The 9420-nt window shown below is 42.2% G+C and overlaps 1 protein-coding gene across 1 annotated transcript in view; it reads left to right on the top strand.

The window, feature by feature from the left end:
* Positions 1-5454: 5454 nt before the first annotated feature.
* The window catches only part of COX7A2L (cytochrome c oxidase subunit 7A2 like), a 12053-nt gene continuing 8087 nt past the window's right edge, over positions 5455-9420 (top strand). Inside the window, exon 1 of the mRNA XM_007112180.4 lies at positions 5455-5606. Within this exon, the coding sequence (XP_007112242.1) occupies positions 5535-5606 (72 nt within the window). The 5' untranslated portion in view covers positions 5455-5534. The remainder of the gene's footprint in view (positions 5607-9420) is intronic.

The following is a 9420-nucleotide window of genomic DNA, read 5'->3' as shown; positions in this document are numbered from 1 at the left end:
TTTCTTTTTATGGCTGAGTAATATTCCATTGTATATATGTGCCACATCTTCTTTATCCAGTCATCTGTTGATGGACACTTAGGTTGCTTCCATGTCCTGGCTATTGTAAATAGAGCTGCAGTGAACATTTTGGTACATGACTCTTTTTGAATTATGGTTTTCTCAGGGTATATGCCCAGTAGAGGGATTGCTGGGTCATATGGTGGTTCTATTTTTAGTTTGTTAAGGAGCCTCCATACTGTTCTCCATAGTGGCTGTATCAATTTACATTCCCACCAACAGTACAAGAGTGTCCCCTTTTCTCCACACCCTCTCCAGCATTTATTGTTTGTAGATTTTGCATGGCAAAGGAAACCACAAGCAAGACGAAAAGACAACCCTCAGAATGGGAGAAAATATTTGCCAATGAAGCAACTGACAAAGGATTAATCTCCAAAATTTACAAGCAGCTCATGCAGCTCAGTATCACAAAAACAAACAACCCAATCCAAAAATGGGTGGAAGAGCTAAATAGACATTTCTCCAAAGAAGACATACAGATGGCCAACAAATGCATGAAAAGATGCTCAACATCACTAATCATTAGAGAAAAGCAAATCAAAACCACAATGAGGTATCACCTCACACCGGTCAGAATGGCCATCATCAAAAATCTGCACCCCATGTTTGTTTTGATACTGGATAGAGTCACATTTTCCTGAAGACAGAAGTTCTACTATTTCAAAAGAAAATAATCCATCAACATTCACCTTCTTGAGACCAGGGTGTATGGTTCTTAATCTCCTTTTCTACTTGATCACCAATTTGCATGTAATCAGGGCACTCATTTTAATAACAGCCTGGTATGGTTGCTCGTTTTTCATGGCAATGTGTGGAGATGATGTCCTTCCTTCCTTCCTTCCCTCCTTCTTTCCTTCCTCCCTTCCCTTCTTTTCTCCAGCAGCCCTATGAAGAACCACTACAGTGTTAATGCTCATTTGTTTATTCACTCATTCATTCTTTTCTCCAAAAGCTTTGTGGAGAAGAACCACCAGAGTATTAACTGTAATGGTCAGAATGGCCCTCGAGTGACCCTTCCTGTGGCTTAATACTTGGAGACTGTCACTCAGTAGGCTACTCACATCTACACAAGGGATGATTAAAGAATATTCTAAATGAATTGATAGTTTAGGGTAGAAGTACATGGAAACATTTAAAAATTCTAATTTTTATGCCTTTGGGCGATTTTGTATTATTTATCAGTGTGTATATGGACTTACAAGAGTCATACATGCCCACTGTAAAATATTCCAACACTGAAAACACTTGTGATGCAGAGAGTGAAAATCTCCAGTCATTAGGAACAACCCTCCGACCCCAAACTGGACAAGGCCACTGCTAATCCCTTCATTCTATGTATGGGACAACATTACATCTACTATGTTTTTATAGATGATGTTCATGTAAAATTGCATGAATCTTGTTCTGGATCTCAACTTTTTTCTATGCATAATTAAGTGTATTTAAGATGATTTAAAATAAATTATGAGTCATACCTCAGCCTTTCTTAACCAGTGAAATGAAATGTGAGGTGTCAAAATTGAGTTAAATCCATAATCTCGGTGGATGTGCTTTTGACTTGCACATAACGAAAATCAGGCAGGCAAAAGTGAGGCAGCTCACACACCATATTGATATCCAACAATGAGAAGGTCAGAGCAGGGAGTTGATGTCAATATGTTCATCCCAAACTGCAATAAAGCTGTCCCGGCAACTGTAATCTCAGCTGCTGTTCCCCTCCTTTGGGTGAGAAAGGCAGCATTCAGACCCTCAACTCCTTTGCTATGAAAATACCATGCTTTAACAAAGTTTAATTGTTTTTCAGTCATATCGATATAATCTAGATTTCAGGTTTCAAAGACAAACTTAAAATTTCCACACCAGATAGGGCTTTACTTGACAAAAAGACTAAGAGATGACAGCTAAGATTTCTAATTCTGCCACATGAAAATTACCGAATAATTGCACAAATGGTGTCATTGTTCTGAGAATCATAAAGTGCATGTAGCTTTCCATTTTGTTTTCCAGTTTTTACTGGGGATGTTTTCCTTGGGACATCACTAGCAGTTTTAAATGCTAGGAAAGTGTTTTCCCTCTACCTTCTTTTTTTGCCAAAGAGAGGGCAGACACAAGCCACAATAATAAAGGTAACACTACACTATAACATAACACTATTATAGTCTGTTTTCCACCAGGAAAACTACCTTAGAATGGGCAAAATCTACATGCACAAATGTGCTTCTCCAGGTTAGAAAGTTTCTACAGTTTGCAGATTTGGCAGCAAAGAAACAGTAAAGTGGGGGAAAGCAGCACCTTCTGGACATCCATATCCAGGAGATGCCCTCTTCATGGTAAATCAGCCTGGAACAAATGTTCATCATTCATATTTCTGCTCCCAACTGGTGACACCAAAGCCAGGTGACAGATGGCTGAAGACAGGGAGGGACTGAAGGAATCAGTAAGAAGTCCCACAATGACCTCAACAACTACAGGGCTTACACACTTTAACTCTGCCAGACTCACTAGCGTCAAATTTTTAGAAGTCAATTCTGAGAAAATCGGAGAATTAAAAAAATTAAGAACTATTTCACAAGGAGTCATTCCTATCTACATCCAGTACAGCCATTTAAAATTTATATTGGTCTTCCATCCATTCCCGAGTGCTTTCACAGAGCGACCTGCCAGAGGCCATTAGTGCGCAGCCCTCACAAATGGAGAGGCAGCAGCATTCTGACTCACTCGGAGCCAGACTGGCATTTGCACTCACTCAAATCACTTGGCGATTAACAAGCTTCTCTGCACTAGGAATTGTGGTCACTTCCCCTCAGAACAGGATCTAGGAAACAACCTGAAGGGATCACGATCTAAAGAAAGATCATGCTTTGATGTTGGGTGGGATTATGCAAATAAGAATGAGAATAGGGTGCTTCAGTGCTGTCAGAGTGTGCTGTGTTTTATTTGGGAAATGAGACAAAATCTTCCTATGATCAGCCACTCCATGTGACATCCCAACCCACACTCTGCTACTGACATTTTATCTCCCACTGAACAGCCCGGCTGTTGTAACATTTTCAGGATTCTTAATTTATGTCTTGCAGAATCTAAAATCAGTTGGCAGGAACTTTAAGAAAATAACCAGTGTTGACAGGCACCTTTATACTTCAAGAAGCTGGTACACCTTAGTGCTGCTAAACGTTGAGGAATGTTCTCTACATTTTTCTTCCAAAATATGTCTAGAAGACAGTGGGATGGAGATAGGGAGCTGTCCTAAATCATCTGATTTCTCTTTGCAATCTAAACTCTGTGAAAGACCTTTCTTTCCACCCAATATCTGCTAACAAGCTCATTCTCCTTTCGTGGTATGAGTGACTCCAGCATTTAATTAATTAATTAAATTAGAGTAACAAAGAAAAATTAACTGAGGTTCTTATATGTAGCCAAGAACCATGGAAAAGTAAAACGACTCAAAAGTAAGATCAGCAATGTAACGTTTGTGTAAGCTTCATAACCTACCAAACTGTTGATTCTCAGGACACTAGGGAGGGAAGATAGTCTGATGATGACGACTCCTACTTTACAGAAGAGAAAGCGAGGCCCAGAAAATGTAAATAACTAGCTGCAAATCACTCAGCCTTGAAGAAATTGCGACTCAAACCCAAATCACAGGTTCTTTCCATTATATCACAGTGCTGCTTTGTAAAAGTAGCGACTTTGAATTGGTCGATCACATGAATATGCTAAAACCTTTGCTCTTAAGTCTCGGCAGTGCTGAACACTTGGCGCTCTCGGGCTTACACCTGTCAAAGCCAGGATGCTGGTGTACACCCTAACTCTGGAGTACTCAGCCTCCATCCTCTTCTCAGAGTGGAGTTATGTCTACTTATCCATTATGTAGTGCTTCAGAGTATAGACTCTTGAGCCAGGTGACTGGCTCTGCCACTCACTAATAACTGACCTGGGCAAGCTACTTAACTTTTCTGGGCCTCATTTTCCTGTACAGGAAGATGGAGACGATAACAGCGCCTATCTCATAGGATTGTTGTAAAGATTAAATGAGTTTATGTAAAATGCTATGTACAGGTTAGTATCACCCATCTGTTTGCCACATACTTTCATAAGTGCACTATAGGGACTTCCCTGGTGGTCCAGTGGTAAAGAATCTGCCTTACAGTGCAGGGGACACAGGTTCAATCCCTGATCAGGGAACTAAGATCCCACATGCCGACGGGCATCGAAGAGCCCGAGCACTGCAACGAAAAAAGATCCTGAGTGCCGCAACTAAGACCCGACGCAGCCTAAAATAAATGAATAAATAATAAATAAATCTTTAAAAAAAAGAGCCAGTGCTTTCTTTCTAAAAAAACTTTTGTTAAAAAAATGAACTATAAATTCATCTGTAATATGCTTATGAAAACCTCTGGTTAGATGATAAAGCCAAGAAAAGCTTTGCTCCATTCCAGGAGGTAGGAAACTAGTATACTCCTTTTACACAGTACCTTGCACATAGTGGAGATTCAAAAAACATTTTTAAATTGAACTGAAGTGGATAGTACCATAACTGAAAGTGGTAGTCCTGATCTTTCAGGCTCAACGTCCAGATTTTTCAAGTATTTCTAGTCCACCTCCCCTCCACTCCCCACCTCATCTATCTCGAAGGGCAGAGACCAGGAAAAGGATGGGCAATCAGTTCCCACAAAGCTCAGGTAAGAGTAAAAATCAGTTCTGAGAACTGTGCAAAATTTATGTTCCGGTGCCTGAAGTTCAAAGGGCACGATGTATTTCCTCTACGAAAAGCCCAGGAGGCTATCTTTATATATTATTGGGGCGAAAATCCTAACAGCCCTCAGTAACAAACAGCTTGCAGCAAGTGTTTCCAATTTTTCTTATTTGCTCCCCCCACTCCTAGATTTGCAGAGAAGCCTGGCCGACGGATCCATACTCCTGAGCCCACTGAGCGAGAGTGGGACGCTTCACGAGGTGACCTAGGTTTGGGAGGAGTTAAGTTTGGGAAAGGCAGAGACGTGCCTTCAAGACAACTACCAGGTGACGGCCACACAGCACCGGCTCTCTGGGAGGGAAAGGGCGTACTCACCCCGCCCCGCCCTAGGCCCCGCCCCGAGCCCGCCCCCTCAACCCCGGCAAGTCCTTCAGCCTCCAGCATGATCGGCGGGGCGCTTGCGCAATTCTTAGGGCGTCTTGGTACTGCCCGAATCTAAACGTGACGGAAAGAGGCAGGCTCGTATTCCCTACACACCGCGCTACAGCGGCTTTCCGCGCTGCCCTAGAACTTGTTTTGCCTTTTTGGCCCTGAGAACCTGGCTTCTCATTCCATTATGTGGCTGAAGAGGGCATGTTTTAAATTAGGCGATCCCCGGGCAGCCCGCCTTTTGGCGCAGGGTCCTTGGGCTGAGCCTTCGGCAGACACCCAGGAAGGCGGGGTCCTTCTCTGGGGCGGTCGCGCGGGCAGTAGCTGCAGGAAGTCGACACCGGGCAACATGTATTATAAGTTTAGTAGCTTCACGCAGAAACTGACGGGAGCGTGGGCTTCCGACGCCTATAGCCCTCAGGTACGGGTAGCGCCGCGCCGGTTCGGACAGGAGAAGTGGCGGCCCGAGTCTGCGCCTGGCAGTCTCAGCGCCGGAGCCAGGCGAGGCTTCTGCCCGCTCTTCGGTTTAGTTGGTCCCTCACCTCTTGTCACGCACTTGCCGTGGCCACGGAGGCTCCTAATTCTGTAGCTGCTCCCCGGCGAGGCTGGCCTGGTGTAGAAGTTGGGCCTGGCACTCAGCAGCGGTCAAGGTGACCCCCGAGGTCGTTGCTTGTGGCTCGTGGGGTGGCTCGTGGGGTCGGCGGGGCCCAGAATGTGACCCGACAGAGTCCGAAGTTTGGCCCTGTCCGTTTTTTAAGGAAGTCCAGCTTTCAGTCTCCTCAATGCCCCATTGTCATCCTCCTGCCGCAGCCCAAAAGACAGCCTCATCCAAGCACCAGATCTGGGAGCTGGGGTGACGGTACCAGCGGAAGCCATAGGGGCAGAAGGGGCTGTGTGATCAGAATTAGGAGACTTAAAGAGTTAATTCAAATGTTTGGGTGAGTCTTCTCAGTTAACGTGCAAAGAGCTGACATTTTTCCAGCTGTAAAATGTTGATGGTTGCTCTTGAATGGTCTGAAAAGTATTGCGACTTCACTCAGGTTTTGCCAATTGGAGTATCAGTCTCCAGCTTGTAGTGTAGAGATGAAAACTTTAGAGTCCCAGACTCTTAATTTGGGCTCAAATCCTGGTTTCGCTGCTTTAATTTTATGACCTTGATCAAGTTAATTCATTGTGAGCTCAGTTTCCTTTAGGGCAGCTGGAGTACAGATTAAAAGAGGTGTGTGTCATGTGACTAGCAATCGTTGGCAGGTGGCTTTTACTGGATAAGTGGTAGCTATTCTCGAGAAGCTAAGTCTGGGGTACCATCATTTTCATTCTCAATCCTCAGGGTATGTAGGGAAGGGTTGATGAGATATGCAGTTGGAAAACTGGACTGGAACAGTAAGGGCCCCAGGTGGGGTGTAAATAACGCTTCATTGTTGTTACCTTCTCTTTCTTCTGTGGAACACCGCAACTTGCTCAAGGGGAGGGATGTTTAAGAATGATTTCAGTCTAAGATTAGATGTGCTGTTAACTAGGATGAGGAGGGCAAGAAAAAGAGCACGTTTTTGGGGGGTGTGGGGTTGGGGAGGAAGGGTCCAGGTTTATAAATATTGAGTTCGTGATGAGATGTCATGTTTGATTGCAGCTGGATTTATGAATATGGAGTTTAATAGATCTAGGTGTCTTCAGCCCGTAGGTGGTAGTAGAAGCTGTGGTGGGGGAGATCATCCAGGGAGCACATGGGGAAGAAAGATGGAGTTACGATTAGATGACAGAAACAGGAAGGGAGAGTGGAGGAGGAAAATTTATCATAAGAACAATCCAGGATTAGAAGGGAAAGCAGCGTGGTGTCATTGAAACCAAATTGGTAGTGAGGTCTAAAGAAGGAATTGACAACAGTGACTTATCTTACAGATTATAAGAAATATCTATTTCTATTATATTTGTTTCTATAAAGAAGCAAATATTCTTATAATATAAAGATGTGTATTTTTCAGCACATTTTTGACAAACACACTGTGTAACCCACACCCTTATTAACATATACAACATTACATCAGTTCTAGGAAGTTCCTTTTTACTATTGCCCTGTCAATCCATGTCCATCTTCCTATTCTTATTTTTATCACTATAAATAGATAGTTTTGCCTGTTTTTGAATTTCGTATAAATGGAACCACACAGTACTGTTTTGTATAAGCCTTCTATTTCTCAATGTTTTTGAGGTTCATTCATGTTATGTGTATTAGTAGTCGGTTTCTTTTATTGCAGTATAGGATTTCATTGTATGAATATATCATAATTGATCTATTCCATTGGTGGTTGTAGAATTTCTTTTAATAGAGTTTTAGCATAATCTAGATTTTGTTATCTAGTAAGAAAAAATGAAAATTTAAACTAAAACTGACACATCTTGAAATTAATTGGCACTTAGAGCAGATATTACCCCAAGATGCATTTGGTACAGAGAGGGATGAACGATTTCTAGCTCCACTTGAATTGTGTTTCTCTTGTGAATTTGGACTTCTTAATTACTTAAGGATTTCTTAAGTTATGTTGAAAGAAGTGATATTATGTAGGCTTTATATGAATATTGTAGGCTTTATATGAATTGCAGATTTCAGAGTGATTGTGACAGGTATCCCCAAACCAAGGGTTCTGACTTTGGTAATTAGGAGTACTTCAATTTTTCCTTTCTTGGAAACATTTAAAATGTGAGCACACTGTAAAATGTAGGTGTTTGTAACTTTCAGTATTATGTAAAGTGAATAATCTAACATGCATTGAGTAACCTTATATGGAAAAGCTAGTTCTCTAACAATAGTACAGGTAGAGATTTATAAATCAATCTGATGGCAAGTAATTGTTGAGAGGGTATTTTCCAGTGGTTGAGTGAAGAACATTTTGCTTACCTTTCTGTGTCCTTTGTCAAAAATAAATTGAGGCCAATAAGCATATGAAAAGATGTTTGACATCGTAAGTCATTAGGGAAATACTAATCAAAACCACAAGGAGATACCACTTCACACCTGCTAAAATAAAAAAGACAACAGGTGTTGGTGAGAATGTGGAGAAACTGGAACCCTACTACATTGTGGGGGGAATGTAAAATGGTACAGCCTCTTTGGAAAACAGTTTGGCATTTTCTAAAAAAGTGAAACATAATTCTACCGTATGATCCAGCAGTTCCTCTCCTAGTTAAGATGGCAGGATATTCTAGATTAAGGGAACTGCGAGAGTGAAGGAGGAGAGGGGGCTGCAGGGGAGTCATTAAGTAGGTAAGTTTGGCTGTGGTGGATGGAGGTAGATCATGAAGAGCCTAGGATGGTAGATTTAATTTTGTGAGAAATGAATAGGAATTTACAAAGCAACTTGATGCTGAAAGTTGTGGTAGAGTCTTGTCCAGAGGTTGAAACAAGGGCATGGCCTCTTCCCTTTAGTTTCATGAAAGGTTTATGATGGAGGAGTACGTATCATAACCAGAGCTATGCTTTGAAAAGATAATCTGACTGGGAGAGACCAGTGCCAGGGATGCCTGTTATACCCATAAAAGAGTTCAGGGTGCTCAGTGAGAATGGAGAAAGAGTCAGAGGCTGGAGATGAGTACTTAGCGCCCGGTGAAGGAGATTTTGGAAATGAGGAAGGAGGACTCCAAGATGACTGGGTAATGGGAGGATGGTGGTGTTTTCCCCAGAAACAGGGAACTCCTGAGTAGGCTTGTGAGAAACTGGGTGAATTTTGGATGCACTGAGTGCGAAATGTCAGGGAAACATGGAGGTGGTGGTACCTAGCTGGCAATTGCAAATGAAGGACTTGATCACTGCGGATTGAAACTTGTTTGTAGTCCTGAATCAGAATGAAAGAGCTCGTAAGTTTCTATCATGTAAAAATTAAAACATTTTTGGGATAATTTTCTTATTTCTCCACCCTTCTTCCTCCTCCCCAAAGTTAAAAGGTAGAAGGAAAGGGGAAACTTTGGGCCAGTCAATTTTGAGGTGAAAAAAAATCATGTTTACTTTTCTCTCTTAAAATTTGGAGCAGCTAAAGTAGACTAGGAAGAACTCAGCTACTAAACGTGGTAAAACAGTTGAATGGCTCTTAATCAATTGTAGAGGTAGTGATTGTGTAAACAGCTAAGAGATTTGATACTCAGCAAAACCTGTGATTTCCACTTGGTCTACAGTCCACTTTTTTTTTTTTTTTTTTTTGCGGTACACGGGCCTCTCACTGCTGTGGCCTCTTCCGTTGCGG

The sequence above is a fragment of the Physeter macrocephalus genome, chromosome 12, assembly GCF_002837175.3.
Source record: "Physeter macrocephalus isolate SW-GA chromosome 12, ASM283717v5, whole genome shotgun sequence".
NCBI classification, from domain to species: Eukaryota; Metazoa; Chordata; class Mammalia; order Artiodactyla; family Physeteridae; genus Physeter; species Physeter macrocephalus.
The sequence above is the reverse complement of the archived record's forward strand: the minus strand, read 5'-3'. Positions and strand labels throughout refer to the sequence as shown.